The sequence below is a fragment of the Oncorhynchus kisutch genome, unplaced genomic scaffold (assembly GCF_002021735.2).
Source record: "Oncorhynchus kisutch isolate 150728-3 unplaced genomic scaffold, Okis_V2 scaffold1424, whole genome shotgun sequence".
NCBI lineage: Eukaryota > Metazoa > Chordata > Actinopteri > Salmoniformes > Salmonidae > Oncorhynchus > Oncorhynchus kisutch.
Genome location: NW_022263369.1, coordinates 1 through 18,139, shown reverse-complemented (window position 1 = coordinate 18,139; position 18,139 = coordinate 1). Strand labels below are relative to the sequence as shown.

Here is an 18,139-nt window from a genome sequence, read left to right as displayed (position 1 = left end):
TTCTGTGGCCTCCAACTGCTCTCAAATGCAAGTAAAACTAAATGCATGCTATTCAATCGGTCACCCCCCGGAACCTGCCCGCCCGTCCAGCATCACTACTCTGGACGGCTCTGACTTAGAATACGTGGACAACTACAAATACCTAGGTGTCTGATTAGACTGTAAACTCTCCTTCCAGACTCACATTAAGCATCTCCAATCCAAAATGAAATCTAGAATCGGCTTCCTATATCGCAACACAGCGTCCTTCACTCATGCTGCCAAACATACCCTCGTAAAACTGACCATCCTACCGATCCTCGACTTCGGCGATGTCATCTTTAAAATAGCCTCCAACACTCTACTCAACAAATTGGATGCAGTCTATCACAGTGCCATACAGTTTGTCACCAAAGCCCCATATACTACCCACCACTGCGACCAGAAGAGTTATGATTCTGATGTAGGCCTAGAGCAGCCAGTGTAAATGCATATATTGGTTTCTATTAGGTTGTATTTGGATAACAAGTAATATTTCTAATAAAAATAGATGTGTGCTTTATAATATTCTAATACAAATAGAAGTGTGATTGGATGTATAAGATTTAGTCATAGGGTGGATATGTTAAGGGATTTTTATGAATAATGACAAAATTATGTATACATATACATATCAAACATCTCCAATCCAAAATCAAATCTAGAATCGGCTTTCTATTTCGCAACAAAGCCTCCTTCAATCACGCCGCCAACACTTACCCTAGTAAAACTGACTATCCTACCGATCCTCGACTTCGGCGATGTCATCTACAAAATGACTTCCAATACTCTACTCAGCAAACTGGATGCAGTTTATCACAGTGCCATCCGCTTTGTTACTAAAACACCTTATACCACCCACCACTGCGACCTGTATGCTCTAGTCGGCTGGCCCTCGCTACATATTCGTCGCCAGACCCACTGGCTCCAGGTCATCAACAAGTCCATGCTAGGTAAAGCTCCACCTTATCTCAGTTCACTGGTCACGATGGCAACACCCACCCGTAGCACGCGCTCCAGCAGGTGTATCTCACTGATCATCCCTAAAGCCAACACCCCATTTGGCCGCCTTTCCTTCCAGTTCTCTGCTGCCTGTGTCGTGGAAGGATCAGAATTTGTTGGTAACATTTGTAAGATGTTTAATATTCATCTAATGTGTGTAAGTTACTTCTCATCAGAATGGTATTTTTGTGTAATTCTGTGGTGAGGTTGCAGTTATCTGTTCTATGTCAAAACTAAGTTTCATGGGCCGCTGAGAGGGGAGAGGTCAAAGTGTCATCATGTGTAAACATATCTTTCACTCCCTACCTTTTTCCCAGTGGAGAAAGAAGGGTTGCAGTGTCTGGAATCATTCTATGCTCCCTTTTATGTTGTTTCTATCTTAACCTAGAGCCTCACCCTCCTCTCCGTGAGTTTGTCCAGGAGGTTGTATTTTGAGTTGGTTGTATCTAAATGACAATTTGATATATGCCTGTTGATATGGAGGATTTGGTTTAAGGTTCTGAGGTTTGGGAAAGGAGACAAAGCTGAACGATTAATTTAGTCTATGCTGTCTGACTATGTGTGTCTTTGCTATTAAAGGAACTCAGTTGCATTGTTTAGGGGGCTCTCAGAGAATTCATTGGAGAGACTCTGAATTTATCTGAGAGTCACAGGATTGTGATAAGAGCTCATATAATTAAAGATGGACTTTTATAACTAACTCTGACGTGTGTGTGTGGTTTGCTCCCATGATTTGGTAAATAGAGGACATTTCCACGACACCTGTGACTGGAACGAATTGCAAAAATCGTTGAAGTTGGAGACTTTTATCTCCCTCACCAACTTTAAACATCTGCTATCTGAGCAGGTAATCGATCGCTGCAGCTGTACATAGTCCATCGGTAAATAGCCCACCCAATTTACCTACCTCATCCCCATACTGTTTTTATTTACTTTTCTGCTCTTTTTCACACCAGTATCTCTACCTGCACATGACCATCTAATCATTTATCACTCCAGTGTTAATCTGCTAAATTGTAATTATTCGCCTACCTCCTCATGCCTTTTGCACACAATGTATATAGACTCCCTTTTTTGTCTATTGTGTTATGTCTTGTTAATTGTTTACTCCATGTGTAACTCTGTGTTGTCTGTTCACACTGCTATGCTTTATCTTGGCCAGGTCGCATTTGCAAAGGAGAACTTGTTCTCAACAAGCCTACCTGGTTAAATAAAGGTGAAATAAAAAATAAAGTATGACAACTTATGACAATATACATATTGATAGGCGCTTGAATCGGACCATAATGCTTTCCTGCATGAACATTCTAAATAACAAGTACTTTTTGGTGTCAGGGAAATTGTACGGGTGTAAAAAGTACATATTTTCTTTAGAAATGTAGTGGAGGAAAAGTCAACTGTCAAAAATATAAATAGTAAAGTACAGATACCCCCAAAAAATGACTTTAGTACTACTTTTAATTATTTTTACTTAAGTACTTTGCCATCTTTTGTGCACACATGTTTACATTGCTGTTAATGAGGATTTCTCCTTTGCCAAGATCATCCTTCCACCTGACAGGTATAGCATATCAAGAAACTTAAATAGCATGGTCATTACAAAGGTGCACCTTATGCTGGGGACAATAAAAAGCCACTAAAAGGAACATATGTCTCAAGTTGAGTGTGCAATTGGCATGCTGACTGCAGGAAGGCCCACCAGAGCAGTTGCTAGAGAATTGAATGTTCATTTCTCTACCATAAGCTGCCTCAAACATCATTTTAGAGAAGTTGTAACCCCGCTGGCTACTATTTCCATGTAATATTGCCCCTTTTGTGGGGACGAACTCATTCTGATTGGCCGGGCCTGGCTGCAAGAGCCCTCCAAGGCCCACCCCATGGCTGCACCCTTGCACTGTCATGCGAAATCCATAGATTAGGGACTAATGAATTCATTTCAATTGACTGACTTCCTTATATGGACTAACTCAGTAAATTCTTTGAAGTTACGTTTATATTGGCCTCCCGAGTGGCGCAGAGGTTTAAAGCACTGCATCTCCGTGCAAGAGGCGTCACCACATTCCCTGGTTTGAATCCAGGCTGCATCACATTCGGCCGTGATTGGGAGTCCCATAGGGCGGCTCACAATTGGCCCAGGGTCATCCAGGTTTGGCCGTCATTGTAAATAAGAATTTATTCTTAACTCACTTGCCAAGTTAAAAAAACAAATATATTCCTTGCTAAAAGGTGAGCCACTTTTAATGCTACCGGTTATCCTGAGTTGAGCTCACCAAAGTTACCCCGCCAACTCCTCAAACCTGTTTCGTAGTACACCCTCCTAGAGGGCAACATTCAGATTTTGGTCAATCTATGAGCCCTACTGTCTAAGTCCTGAGTTAGAGTCATCGTTTAAATAATTTGTTGCCTAGCTAGTCGGCCAAGTTCAAGGTATAAACCACCATTAATTTAAGTCGTCTCTCCTGGTACACTAGATCTACTTCCTCTCTGATCCCACCCTGGACGTATGATGAGCATAGCTGAGAAGGTCCATTCTAGAATGAAATAGAACACTGCAAGCAACATCACACAGTGGATTCTTTTCAGTCTAGGTCATTTTATTTATTTCCAAGACAAGTGCAGTGGTATAGGCCTAATTCAAGGCAGCAAGAGTACACAGGAGAAATAAAACCACTGCCTGCAGCCAGCCACACGTATAATACATCAGAAAGCTTTAAGGGACTTGTCCAACTTATTCATTGTTGTGAAGAGAAGTTAGGATGTCAGTGCCATGTGTGTTGGAATCAGTCGGCAGCAGTGGTGTTGGAATCTTCTTCGATGGTGTAATAAATGCTAAACTGTGCATTGTTATTCTGGGAAAGACAGGACAGGAACATGGTTAGAATACAGTGTGATAATGACTACATTTACAAAGGCAGCCCAATTCTGATATTTTTCCTGTCTGTGTGCACACGTCTTTACCACATTGATAGAGTTTGTTAAGGCGTGCTATGTCCAGGGGGCTCAGGTGATTTCTCTGTCCAATCTGGACTCCACTCTTCTTGGAGTCAATAGTGGGGTTCCGGTTTGATGAGAAGTAATAACTGCCAGGAGAAACCCAACAATGGGGATTTGAGGAAATGCTACTTTAACAAGGACTGCATCACAATGTCACCCTATTCCCAATATAGTGCACCTAGTTTGACCAGAGCCCAGGTCAAAAGTAGTGACTTAAATAGGGAGCCATTTGGGACACACAGAGAAATGTTACTGGAGCTGGATACTGTACAACTCATCTTTACTTATTGCTAGCAGTTTAAAAACAAGGCGAGGAAAATTGAGACTTCATTGGGAATAAGGAGGAGAGGAGTGTGACTGACGTTCCGTAGTGCATTATGGAGTCGTAGTCATAGGGCAGATCCTGAGTGTCTCCTTCCTTCACCTTAAAGTTATCTTCTTTTCCTGGAAGTTAAAAGAGGCAGACGTGACTGGTGGACACTGCTGGGTGTGATTGTGATATAGGGGAATGAAAGTGGAAATCTAGACAAGTTGTTCGGATGGAAACCATTAAGTTGAGCCTCTAGCAGGAGGAAACTCTACACGATTCAAGGCATGACTATTGCATCTTACCTAAGGAAACCCATAGCGGGTGGCCTTCAAGTTCAAGAGCTTACATGTTATCCCAGGATACCCATTACGGGTGGCAACTGTAGATGACAATGTGGTGCTATTCATGTAAGGGGAATTTAGCGAACAAGGTTGCTGCGTTCACACCAGGGGAAATTCGCAGGAGTTAACGAATTCAGTTACATTCCACATAATTGGAAATGAGTCTATGAAATACATAGTATTGGTTTCAAACTGAAGAACACTGATGGTTATAGAGCTGGTGCTGTGAGATTAGGATATCAGGATTCAAGGTTACTATGATATTAGGCTATCAGGACCTGCTTAGACAAAGCAATTTTAACAGTAGAGAACAGGGTTGCAATGTATGGGGAAATTAATGGCTGCAGTAATGAGTACATGATAAATGGAACATTTAGGCATAAATATATGAACACCTGTTGTTCTGTCCTTGTGGTGTACTGTCTATTTTTGTCATGTAGGGTTTCATGGTGTCTGGACCCCAGGAAGAGCAGCTGCTGCTTTAGCAGCACCTAATGTCAATAGTTATTCTATACGGTCTTCACTCCAGACTACAAAAAGCTCAACAAGGTGTGCTAGTGTTGGGCTGGTACAAATGTCTGCACACTGCAGCTCTTCATGGGACAAATTGACCAGCCCTGCCCCTGGTCCACATACAATGCCCGTGAGGTGGTTTAGTGTTGGTGTGAGTTACCCGAGACCACGTTGTCCCACTGTATGGTGATGTATTGGTCACGGTCTGGCCGTGTGTGCTCGTGGTGCAGGCCCAGGGCATGCATCAGCTCATGACACAGGTTCCCCACATTACAGGCACTACCGAAGTACAGAGGCTGGGCCCCGCCCTGAAAACCTACATACGACGCACAGCTAGAGTTAAGGGAAGAAAGGTGAAAGAAGGGGGGGAGAAAGAGTGGATATGACAGGGAGAAAAATAAAGGAAAATGAAGGAGCGGTTGTGAGTTAACTGTAAACTGCTGGGAAGGAGAGTGTGTTAATGTGACCATTTTGGACTCACCCTGTCCCAGGGATTAACTCTATGTAGTTAATCTCATTGGTGTATTCGTGGAAGAGGATACACGTCTGGTCTGAAATCATCTTGAACGCTGCTAGCATAGTCTCCTTTCTGTCCACTGTGGGGGATCAGAGACAATGCATATCATTCTCACTGTATTAGAAATCTAGTGTTAGTGCTCATCTCTCCTACTGTATTCGACACTCACCCAGATCACCGTTGATCTTGTAGGGGATAGAAGTGACGCCTTCATTCTCCGGCCAAAGTGACTTCACAGCTAATCGGTCTTCCTGTAGAACAAAACACCTAGTCTTAAATCCAGCTGTCGCTAGAGTATAGGCCTCAAATTAAAATGGTTATTTCAGCATTTCCCCTATGAATTTTTAAAAATTCTAAAATGGTAAAACTATTTCAAAGTAAACTTAAATGACTAAAACCACACTAAGTATGTAGAAAAGATATACACAGTGTACTTTCCATGACAGACTGACCAGGTGAATGCTATGATCCTTACAGAGGTCACCTGTTCAATCAGTGTATATGAAGAGACCGGTTAAAGGAGGATTGTTAAGCCTTGCGACATGGATCATGTATATATGTCATTCAGAGGGTGAATGGGCAGGACAAAATATTGAAGTACCTTTGAACAGGGTATGGTAGGTGCCAGGCTCACCAGTTTGAGTGTGTCAAGAATTGCAACGTTGCTGGGTATTTCACACCTAGTTTCCCCCATGTGTGTGTGAAGGGTCCACCACCCAAAGGACATCCAGCCAATGGTCGAAAATTGGTGATACGAATTGTGCAGAGCAACAGACGGGCTACAGTTAGTCAATTGACAGTCCAGGAAAACATTTGTGCCCTAAGACCATAAAAACGCCTGTATAGAATACATTTCCAAAACATGCATCCTGTTTGCAACAAGGCACTAAAGTAATAGTACAAAAAATGTCAAAGCAATTATCTTTTTGTCTTGAATACAGAGTGTAATGAGAGGCTAATCCAATACATTATTGAGTACCTCTTCATATTGTCAAGCAGTGGTGGTTGCATCATGTTATGGGTATGCTTATCATTGCAGACTGGGGTAGTTTCAGGATAAAAACGAAAAAAGACAGAATGAGCTAAACACAAGCAAGATCCTAGAGGAAATCCTGGTATCTTCTGCTTTCCACCAGACACTGGGAAAATAATTCACCTTTCAGCAGAACAATAACCTAAAACACAAGGGCAAATCTGCACTGGAGTCGTTTACCAAGACAGAATGTTCCAGAGTGGCCGAGTTACAGTTTTGACAAATCTACAGCAAGACCTGAAAATGGACAACCAATTTGACAGCTTAAATAATTGAAGAATTAAGTGGGCAACTGTTGCACAACCCAGGTGTGGAAAGCTCAGACTTACCCAGAGAGACTCACAGCTGTAATCACTGCCTAAGGTGCTTCTACAAAGAATTGACTCTGGGATGCGAATAGTTGACATATATTTTTGCATTTCATTTTCAATAATCACGCAAATATTTCCACTGTCATTATGGGGTATTTTGTGTAGACGGGTTAGAATTTTTATTTCATCCGTTTTGAATTCAGGCGGTCACAAATAAAAAAGTGAAATAGGTCAAGGGGTGTGAATGCTTTCGGGAAGGCACTTACCACCTTCTGGTATACAGACTGAAGCTAATGATTGCAAAATCATTTCAGTTCTCTTTACAAGCCAGAATGTTAAATAAAATGACATTGAAACTTACTCTACTGGTGGTCCGTGGTGTTGATCCTTCAGATGGTCAAAATATCCACAGGAAAGTACTGTTAACACAACTTTTTAGAGTGGCGGTACTGATGTTGAAATTTCTATCACTTAGTAGTATGCCGGCGTTGTGTATTTTCCTGTGGATATTTTGAGTCTCAAATTTTGACCATCTGAAGGACCAACACCATGGACAACCAACCGGTAGAGCAAGTTCAAATGTACTTCTATTCAACAATCTGGTTTGAATTATTTTGCAGTCATTAGCTTCAGGCTGTGTATACCAGAAGGTGGTATCAATCGGATTCATCAGCCTAAAAGAAGAGACCGGAGAGAAAGCAGGGATCATAGACTCACCGAAACCAGAATGTCTCCCTCCATGATAGCAAGGTCGAACTGTAAGTCCTCTGTAACAGAGAGAGAGGGTCTGAAACAACATGTACTGGTTACAAGTCACTACCTCCAGTACCATTAAAGTCCAGACCTCATGATAGAGGTCCAGGATTGCCCGCTTCATCTATTGAATACGTTACCTTCTCTGGTTTCAGGTGTTTTATACCAATCATTTTGTCTGCGACGTGGCCCCATCGAGGCAGTAGAACCTGAAGGGAATTGTGAATGAACTACATTTATAATATATCATTGTTTATTGATAGATAAGGCATACACTTGAAGACAACAGGGAAAGTAGCATTTGAAGTAGTAGCATTTGTGAAATTGGCTATGGGAACACTGCCCACTGAAACACACAAGGGAAACATATTACATGTGACATAATAATAACATGGTCAACCAATTGGCCTCTGTGAAATTGGCCTGGCCTACAGTACCTCAATTGGAAAACACTCAAAAGTAGGATGTCACAACAACAAAATTACTGGTCCTACCTTGGACAACCCAGAGAATCAAAAGCCAAACCATGTTGCAACGATGATCGTCCCCCAGGATTTGGGAGAAGAGAACCTAAGAAACGGCACAAACAAATTCACACACTTGCTCTCTTTCCAGTCAAAGAGTGGGTGGGGCAGCAATCACAAAGTAACAGGTGCTGGTGTGGTCACTTGCTTTTAAGTTCTCAACCTCAACAACATATGGCGCTAAGTGTCTCTCGACTCATTTTCCTGCCATTTCGACCTAAGGAAGAAGAAGAATGTGCCTCGCTGTTAAACAGTAAAAAGGTGGCAGTGATATGCCGTGTTCAAGTGCTACTCGGAACTAGGAAACTCTGAAATGTCAGACATGCGAACTGGTTGTAGTTAAACACGCAGTGCTGGAAAAAGTACGCAATAGTCATTCTTCAGTCAAAGTAAAGATACTTTAATAGACTCAAGTAACAGTAACCCAGTGAAACACTACTTGAGTAAAAGTCTAAAAGTATCTGGTTTTAAATGTACTTAAGTACAGTGGTGGAAAATTGAACCCTGTGGCACCCCCATAGAGACTGCCAGAGGTCAAAAGTAAATGTTATACATCAAATTCCTTATAAGGCCACATGTTTTTAAATATGTATTTATGGACTGACAGGGTGCACTCAGATCTGGGACACTGTAAAGTCCATGGAGAATAAGAGCACCTCCTCCCACCTGCCCACTGCTCTGAGGCTAGGAAACACTGTTACCACCGATAAATCCACTATAATTGAGAATTTCAATAAGCATTCCTCTACGGCTGGCCATGCTTTCCACCTGGCTACCCCTACCCCGGTCAACTACCCGGCACCCTCAACAGAAACACGCCCAAGCCCTCCTTCACCCAAATCCAGATAGCTGATGTTCTGAAAAAGCTGCAAAATCTGGACCCCTACAAATCAGCCGGGCTAGACAATCTGGACCCTCGCTTTTTAAAATGATCTTCCGAAACTGTTGCAACCCCTATTACTAGCCTGTTAAACCTCTCTTTCGTATCGTCTGAGATTCCCAAAGATTGGAATGCTGCCGCAGTCATCCCCCTCTTCAAAGGGGGTGACACTGTAGACCCAAACTGCTACAGACCTATATCTATCCTACCCTGTCTTTCTAAGGTCTTCGAAAGCCAAGTTAACAAACAGATTACCGACCATATCGAATCCCACCGTACCTTCTCCGCTATGCAATCTGGTTTCAGAGCTGGTCATGGGTGCACCACAGCCACGCTCAAGGTCCTAAATTATATCATAACCGCCATAGATAAGAGACATTACTGTGCAGCCGTATTCATTGACCTGGCCAAGGCTTTCGACTCTGTCAATCACCACATTCTTGTTGGCAGACTCGACAGCCTTGGTTTCTCAAATGATTGGCTCGCCTGGTTTACCAACTACTTCTCTGATAGAGTTCAGTGTGTCAAATCGGAGGGCCTGTTATCCGGACCTCTGGCAGTCTCTATGGGGGTGCCACAGGGTTCAATTCTCGGGCCGACTCTCTTCTCTGTATACATCAATGATGTCGCTCTTGCTGCTGGTGATTCTCTGATCCACCTCGACACAGACGACACCATTCTGTATACTTCTGGCCCCTCTTTGGACACTGTGTTAACTAACCTCCAGATGAGCTTCAATGCCATACAACTCTCCTTCCGTGGCCTCCAACTGCTCTCAAATGCAAGTAAAACTAAATGCATGCTATTCAATCGGTCACCCCCCGGAACCTGCCCGCCCGTCCAGCATCACTACTCTGGATGGCTCTGACTTAGAATACGTGGACAACTACAAATACCTAGGTGTCTGGTTAGACTGTAAACTCTCCTTCCAGACTCACATTAAGCATCTCCAATCCAAAATGAAATCTAGAATCGGCTTCCTATATCGCAACACAGCGTCCTTCACTCATGCTGCCAAACATACCCTCGTAAAACTGACCATCCTACCGATCCTCGACTTCGGCGATGTCATCTTTAAAATAGCCTCCAACACTCTACTCAACAAATTGGATGCAGTCTATCACAGTGCCATACAGTTTGTCACCAAAGCCCCATATACTACCCACCACTGCGACCAGAAGAGTTATGATTCTGATGTAGGCCTAGAGCAGCCAGTGTAAATGCATATATTGGTTTCTATTAGGTTGTATTTGGATAACAAGTAATATTTCTAATAAAAATAGATGTGTGCTTTATAATATTCTAATACAAATAGAAGTGTGATTGGATGTATAAGATTTAGTCATAGGGTGGATATGTTAAGGGATTTTTATGAATAATGACTAAATTATGTATACATATACATATCAAACATCTCCAATCCAAAATCAAATCTAGAATCGGCTTTCTATTTCGCAACAAAGCCTCCTTCAATCACGCCGCCAACACTTACCCTAGTAAAACTGACTATCCTACCGATCCTCGACTTCGGCGATGTCATCTACAAAATGACTTCCAATACTCTACTCAGCAAACTGGATGCAGTTTATCACAGTGCCATCCGCTTTGTTACTAAAACACCTTATACCACCCACCACTGCGACCTGTATGCTCTAGTCGGCTGGCCCTCGCTACATATTCGTCGCCAGACCCACTGGCTCCAGGTCATCAACAAGTCCATGCTAGGTAAAGCTCCACCTTATCTCAGTTCACTGGTCACGATGGCAACACCCACCCGTAGCACGCGCTCCAGCAGGTGTATCTCACTGATCATCCCTAAAGCCAACACCCCATTTGGCCGCCTTTCCTTCCAGTTCTCTGCTGCCTGTGTCGTGGAAGGATCAGAATTTGTTGGTAACATTTGTAAGATGTTTAATATTCATCTAATGTGTGTAAGTTACTTCTCATCAGAATGGTATTTTTGTGTAATTCTGTGGTGAGGTTGCAGTTATCTGTTCTATGTCAAAACTAAGTTTCATGGGCCGCTGAGAGGGGAGAGGTCAAAGTGTCATCATGTGTAAACATATCTTTCACTCCCTACCTTTTTCCCAGTGGAGAAAGAAGGGTTGCAGTGTCTGGAATCATTCTATGCTCCCTTTTATGTTGTTTCTATCTTAACCTAGAGCCTCACCCTCCTCTCCGTGAGTTTGTCCAGGAGGTTGTATTTTGAGTTGGTTGTATCTAAATGACAATTTGATATATGCCTGTTGATATGGAGGATTTGGTTTAAGGTTCTGAGGTTTGGGAAAGGAGACAAAGCTGAACGATTAATTTAGTCTATGCTGTCTGACTATGTGTGTCTTTGCTATTAAAGGAACTCAGTTGCATTGTTTAGGGGGCTCTCAGAGAATTCATTGGAGAGACTCTGAATTTATCTGAGAGTCACAGGATTGTGATAAGAGCTCATATAATTAAAGATGGACTTTTATAACTAACTCTGACGTGTGTGTGTGGTTTGCTCCCATGATTTGGTAAATAGAGGACATTTCCACGACACCTGTGACTGGAACGAATTGCAAAAATCGTTGAAGTTGGAGACATTTATCTCCCTCACCAACTTTAAACATCTGCTATCTGAGCAGGTAATCGATCGCTGCAGCTGTACATAGTCCATCGGTAAATAGCCCACCCAATTTACCTACCTCATCCCCATACTGTTTTTATTTACTTTTCTGCTCTTTTTCACACCAGTATCTCTACCTGCACATGACCATCTAATCATTTATCACTCCAGTGTTAATCTGCTAAATTGTAATTATTCGCCTACCTCCTCATGCCTTTTGCACACAATGTATATAGACTCCCTTTTTTGTCTATTGTGTTATGTCTTGTTAATTGTTTACTCCATGTGTAACTCTGTGTTGTCTGTTCACACTGCTATGCTTTATCTTGGCCAGGTCGCATTTGCAAAGGAGAACTTGTTCTCAACAAGCCTACCTGGTTAAATAAAGGTGAAATAAAAAATAAAGTATGACAACTTATGACAATATACATATTGATAGGCGCTTGAATCGGACCATAATGCTTTCCTGCATGAACATTCTAAATAACAAGTACTTTTTGGTGTCAGGGAAATTGTACGGGTGTAAAAAGTACATATTTTCTTTAGAAATGTAGTGGAGGAAAAGTCAACTGTCAAAAATATAAATAGTAAAGTACAGATACCCCCAAAAAATGACTTTAGTACTACTTTTAATTATTTTTACTTAAGTACTTTGCCATCTTTTGTGCACACATGTTTACATTGCTGTTAATGAGGATTTCTCCTTTGCCAAGATCATCCTTCCACCTGACAGGTATAGCATATCAAGAAACTTAAATAGCATGGTCATTACAAAGGTGCACCTTATGCTGGGGACAATAAAAAGCCACTAAAAGGAACATATGTCTCAAGTTGAGTGTGCAATTGGCATGCTGACTGCAGGAAGGCCCACCAGAGCAGTTGCTAGAGAATTGAATGTTCATTTCTCTACCATAAGCTGCCTCAAACATCATTTTAGAGAAGTTGTAACCCCGCTGGCTACTATTTCCATGTAATATTGCCCCTTTTGTGGGGACGAACTCATTCTGATTGGCCGGGCCTGGCTGCAAGAGCCCTCCAAGGCCCACCCCATGGCTGCACCCTTGCACTGTCATGCGAAATCCATAGATTAGGGACTAATGAATTCATTTCAATTGACTGACTTCCTTATATGGACTAACTCAGTAAATTCTTTGAAGTTACGTTTATATTGGCCTCCCGAGTGGCGCAGAGGTTTAAAGCACTGCATCTCCGTGCAAGAGGCGTCACCACATTCCCTGGTTTGAATCCAGGCTGCATCACATTCGGCCGTGATTGGGAGTCCCATAGGGCGGCTCACAATTGGCCCAGGGTCATCCAGGTTTGGCCGTCATTGTAAATAAGAATTTATTCTTAACTCACTTGCCAAGTTAAAAAAACAAATATATTCCTTGCTAAAAGGTGAGCCACTTTTAATGCTACCGGTTATCCTGAGTTGAGCTCACCAAAGTTACCCCGCCAACTCCTCAAACCTGTTTCGTAGTACACCCTCCTAGAGGGCAACATTCAGATTTTGGTCAATCTATGAGCCCTACTGTCTAAGTCCTGAGTTAGAGTCATCGTTTAAATAATTTGTTGCCTAGCTAGTCGGCCAAGTTCAAGGTATAAACCACCATTAATTTAAGTCGTCTCTCCTGGTACACTAGATCTACTTCCTCTCTGATCCCACCCTGGACGTATGATGAGCATAGCTGAGAAGGTCCATTCTAGAATGAAATAGAACACTGCAAGCAACATCACACAGTGGATTCTTTTCAGTCTAGGTCATTTTATTTATTTCCAAGACAAGTGCAGTGGTATAGGCCTAATTCAAGGCAGCAAGAGTACACAGGAGAAATAAAACCACTGCCTGCAGCCAGCCACACGTATAATACATCAGAAAGCTTTAAGGGACTTGTCCAACTTATTCATTGTTGTGAAGAGAAGTTAGGATGTCAGTGCCATGTGTGTTGGAATCAGTCGGCAGCAGTGGTGTTGGAATCTTCTTCGATGGTGTAATAAATGCTAAACTGTGCATTGTTATTCTGGGAAAGACAGGACAGGAACATGGTTAGAATACAGTGTGATAATGACTACATTTACAAAGGCAGCCCAATTCTGATATTTTTCCTGTCTGTGTGCACACGTCTTTACCACATTGATAGAGTTTGTTAAGGCGTGCTATGTCCAGGGGGCTCAGGTGATTTCTCTGTCCAATCTGGACTCCACTCTTCTTGGAGTCAATAGTGGGGTTCCGGTTTGATGAGAAGTAATAACTGCCAGGAGAAACCCAACAATGGGGATTTGAGGAAATGCTACTTTAACAAGGACTGCATCACAATGTCACCCTATTCCCAATATAGTGCACCTAGTTTGACCAGAGCCCAGGTCAAAAGTAGTGACTTAAATAGGGAGCCATTTGGGACACACAGAGAAATGTTACTGGAGCTGGATACTGTACAACTCATCTTTACTTATTGCTAGCAGTTTAAAAACAAGGCGAGGAAAATTGAGACTTCATTGGGAATAAGGAGGAGAGGAGTGTGACTGACGTTCCGTAGTGCATTATGGAGTCGTAGTCATAGGGCAGATCCTGAGTGTCTCCTTCCTTCACCTTAAAGTTATCTTCTTTTCCTGGAAGTTAAAAGAGGCAGACGTGACTGGTGGACACTGCTGGGTGTGATTGTGATATAGGGGAATGAAAGTGGAAATCTAGACAAGTTGTTCGGATGGAAACCATTAAGTTGAGCCTCTAGCAGGAGGAAACTCTACACGATTCAAGGCATGACTATTGCATCTTACCTAAGGAAACCCATAGCGGGTGGCCTTCAAGTTCAAGAGCTTACATGTTATCCCAGGATACCCATTACGGGTGGCAACTGTAGATGACAAAGTGGTGCTATTCATGTAAGGGGAATTTAGCGAACAAGGTTGCTGCGTTCACACCAGGGGAAATTCGCAGGAGTTAACGAATTCAGTTACATTCCACATAATTGGAAATTAGTCTATGAAATACATAGTATTGGTTTCAAACTGAAGAACACTGATGGTTATAGAGCTAGTGCTGTGAGATTAGGATATCAGGATTCAAGGTTACTATGATATTAGGCTATCAGGACCTGCTTAGACAAAGCAATTTTAACAGTAGAGAACAGGGTTGCAATGTATGGGGAAATTAATGGCTGCAGTAATGAGTACATGATAAATGGAACATTTAGGCATAAATATATGAACGCCTGTTGTTCTGTCCTTGTGGTGTACTGTCTATTTTTGTCATGTAGGGTTTCATGGTGTCTGGACCCCAGGAAGAGCAGCTGCTGCTTTAGCAGCACCTAATGTCAATAGTTATTCTATACGGTCTTCACTCCAGACTACAAAAAGCTCAACAAGGTGTGCTAGTGTTGGGCTGGTACAAATGTCTGCACACTGCAGCTCTTCATGGGACAAATTGACCAGCCCTGCCCCTGGTCCACATACAATGCCCGTGAGGTGGTTTAGTGTTGGTGTGAGTTACCCGAGACCACGTTGTCCCACTGTATGGTGATGTATTGGTCACGGTCTGGCCGTGTGTGCTCGTGGTGCAGGCCCAGGGCATGCATCAGCTCATGACACAGGTTCCCCACATTACAGGCACTACCGAAGTACAGAGGCTGGGCCCCGCCCTGAAAACCTACATACGACGCACAGCTAGAGTTAAGGGAAGAAAGGTGAAAGAAGGGGGGGAGAAAGAGTGGATATGACAGGAAGAGAGAAAAATAAAGGAAAATGAAGGAGCGGTTGTGAGTTAACTGTAAACTGCTGGGAAGGAGAGTGTGTTAATGTGACCATTTTGGACTCACCCTGTCCCAGAGATTAACTCTATGTAGTTAATCTCATTGGTGTATTCGTGGAAGAGGATACACGTCTGGTCTGAAATCATCTTGAACGCTGCTAGCATAGTCTCCTTTCTGTCCACTGTGGGGGATCAGAGACAATGCATATCATTCTCACTGTATTAGAAATCTAGTGTTAGTGCTCATCTCTCCTACTGTATTCGACACTCACCCAGATCACCGTTGATCTTGTAGGGGATAGAAGTGACGCCTTCATTCTCCGGCCAAAGTGACTTCACAGCTAATCGGTCTTCCTGTAGAACAAAACACCTAGTCTTAAATCCAGCTGTCGCTAGAGTATAGGCCTCAAATTAAAATGGTTATTTCAGCATTTCCCCTATGAATTTTTTAAAATTCTAAAATGGTAAAACTATTTCAAAGTAAACTTAAATGACTAAAACCACACTAAGTATGTAGAAAAGATATACACAGTGTACTTTCCATGACAGACTGACCAGGTGAATGCTATGATCCTTACAGAGGTCACCTGTTCAATCAGTGTATACGAAAAAGACCGGTTAAAGGAGGATTGTTAAGCCTTGCGACATGGATCATGTATATATGTCATTCAGAGGGTGAATGGGCAGGACAAAATATTGAAGTACCTTTGAACAGGGTATGGTAGGTGCCAGGCTCACCAGTTTGAGTGTGTCAAGAATTGCAACGTTGCTGGGTATTTCACACCTAGTTTCCCCCATGTGTGTGTGAAGGGTCACCACCCAAAGGACAATCCAGCCAATGGTCGAAAATTGGTGATACGAATTGTGCAGAGCAACAGACGGGCTACAGTTAGTCAATTGACAGTCCAGGAAAACATTTGTGCCCTAAGACCATAAAAACGCCTGTATAGAATACATTTCCAAAACATGCATCCTGTTTGCAACAAGGCACTAAAGTAATAGTACAAAAAATGTCAAAGCAATTATCTTTTTGTCTTGAATACAGAGTGTAATGAGAGGCTAATCCAATACATTATTGAGTACCTCTTCATATTTTCAAGCAGTGGTGGTTGCATCATGTTATGGGTATGCTTATCATTGCAGACTGGGTAGTTTCAGGATAAAAACGAAAAAAGACAGAATGAGCTAACACAAGCAAGATCCTAGAGGAAATCCTGGTATCTTCTGCTTTCCACCAGACCACTGGGAAATAATTCACCTTTCAGCAGAACAATAACCTAAAACACAAGGGCAAATCTGCACTGGAGTCGTTTACCAAGACAGAATGTTCCAGAGTGGCCGAGTTACAGTTTTGACAAATCTACAGCAAGACCTGAAAATGGACAACCAATTTGACAGCTTAAATAATTGAAGAATTAAGTGGGCAACTGTTGCACAACCCAGGTGTGGAAAGCTCAGACTTACCCAGAGAGACTCACAGCTGTAATCACTGCCTAAGGTGCTTCTACAAAGAATTGACTCTGGGATGCGAATAGTTGACATATATTTTTGCATTTCATTTTCAATAATCACGCAAATATTTCCACTGTCATTATGGGGTATTTTGTGTAGACGGGTTAGAATTTTTATTTCAATCCGTTTTGAATTCAGGCTGTCACAAATAAAAAAGTGAAATAGGTCAAGGGGTGTGAATGCCTTTCGGGAAGGCACTACCACCTTCTGGTATACAGACTGAAACTAATGATTGCAAAATCATTTCAGTTACTCATTTAAAGCCAGAATGTAAATAAAATGGACAATTGAAATTTATCTACTGGTGGTCTTGTGGTGTTGATCCTTCAGATGGTCAAAAATCCACAGAAAGTTAAGTTAACACAACTTTTTAGAGTGGCGGTACTGATGTTGAAATTTCTATCACTTAGTAGTATGCCGGCGTTTGTGTATTTTCCTGTGGGATATTTGGGTCTCAAATTTTGACCATCTGAAGGACCAACAACCATGGACAACCAACCGGTTAGAGCAAGTTCAAATGTACTATTCAACAATCTGGTTTGAATTATTTTGCAGTCATTAGCTTCAGGCTGTGTATACCAGAAGGTGTATCAATCGATTCATCAGCCTAAAAGATGCAAGAACAGGAGAGAAAGCAGGGATCATAGACTCACCGAAACCAGAATGTCTCCCTCCATGATAGCAAGGTCGAACTGTAAGTCCTCTGTAACAGAGAGAGAGGTCTGAAAACAACATGTACTGGTTACAAGTCACTACCTCCAGTACCATTAAAGTCCAGACCTCATGATAGAGGTCCAGGATTGCCCGCTTCATCTATTGAATACGTTACCTTCTCTGGTTTCAGGTGTTATATACCAATCATTTTGTCTGCGACGTGGGCCCATCGAGCAGTAGAACCTGAAGGGAATTGTGAATGAACTACATATAATAGATCATTGTTTATTGATAGATAAGGCATACACTTGAAGACAACAGGAAAAGTAGCATTTGAAGTAGTAGCATTTGTGAAATTGGCTATGGGAACACTGCCCACTTGAAACACAAACAAGGGAAACATATTACATGTGACATAATAATAACA

General features: G+C 42.2%; 2 protein-coding genes and 1 long non-coding RNA gene across 3 annotated transcripts; all 3 read right to left on the bottom strand.

Moving 5' to 3' along the window:
- Positions 1–3,593: 3,593 nt before the first annotated feature.
- On the bottom strand, positions 3,594–8,440 carry LOC116366302 (astacin-like metalloprotease toxin 5). Its single transcript, XM_031818483.1, has 9 exons — positions 8,287–8,440; positions 7,933–8,001; positions 7,757–7,806; positions 5,865–5,946; positions 5,660–5,774; positions 5,339–5,511; positions 4,377–4,458; positions 3,979–4,100; positions 3,594–3,869 (listed from the first exon to the last, which is right to left on the bottom strand). Exons 1-9 carry the CDS (start codon positions 8,318–8,320, stop codon positions 3,865–3,867), a joined length of 732 nt encoding a protein of 243 aa, XP_031674343.1. The 5' UTR covers positions 8,321–8,440; the 3' UTR covers positions 3,594–3,864.
- LOC116366303 (uncharacterized) lies at positions 5,962–7,733 on the bottom strand. Its single transcript, XR_004208257.1, has 3 exons — positions 7,058–7,733; positions 6,675–6,870; positions 5,962–6,375 (listed from the first exon to the last, which is right to left on the bottom strand). It is a non-coding gene; the product is annotated as an uncharacterized LOC116366303 (long non-coding RNA).
- Positions 8,441–13,543: 5,103 nt separating the features above from the next.
- Positions 13,544–17,951, bottom strand: LOC116366299 (low choriolytic enzyme-like). The gene is made up of 8 exons (XM_031818482.1): positions 17,888–17,951; positions 17,712–17,761; positions 15,819–15,900; positions 15,614–15,728; positions 15,289–15,461; positions 14,327–14,408; positions 13,929–14,050; positions 13,544–13,819 (listed from the first exon to the last, which is right to left on the bottom strand). Exons 1-8 carry the CDS (start codon positions 17,940–17,942, stop codon positions 13,815–13,817), a joined length of 684 nt encoding a protein of 227 aa, XP_031674342.1. The 5' UTR covers positions 17,943–17,951; the 3' UTR covers positions 13,544–13,814.
- Positions 17,952–18,139: the final 188 nt, after the last annotated feature.

Excerpts from the sequence above, each read along its gene's own strand:
- LOC116366302 (XM_031818483.1), bottom strand. The coding sequence starts at position 8,320 with ATGGTTTGGCTTTTGATTCTCTGGGTTGTCCAAG. Across the intron at positions 8,002-8,286 it reads GATTCTCTGGGTTGTCCAAG|GTTCTACTGCCTCGATGGGG; the intron begins GTAGGACCAGTA and ends AATTCCCTTCAG. Across the intron at positions 4,101-4,376 it reads TCCATAATGCACTACGGAAC|TTATTACTTCTCATCAAACC; the intron begins GTCAGTCACACT and ends TTCTCCTGGCAG.
- LOC116366299 (XM_031818482.1), bottom strand. The coding sequence starts at position 17,942 with ATGGGCCCACGTCGCAGACAAAATGATTGGTATATAACACCTGAAACC. Across the intron at positions 15,901-17,711 it reads AGGGAGACATTCTGGTTTCG|GAAGACCGATTAGCTGTGAA; the intron begins GTGAGTCTATGA and ends TTTGTTCTACAG. Across the intron at positions 14,409-15,288 it reads GTGGGACAACGTGGTCTCGG|GAAAAGAAGATAACTTTAAG; the intron begins GTAACTCACACC and ends TTTAACTTCCAG.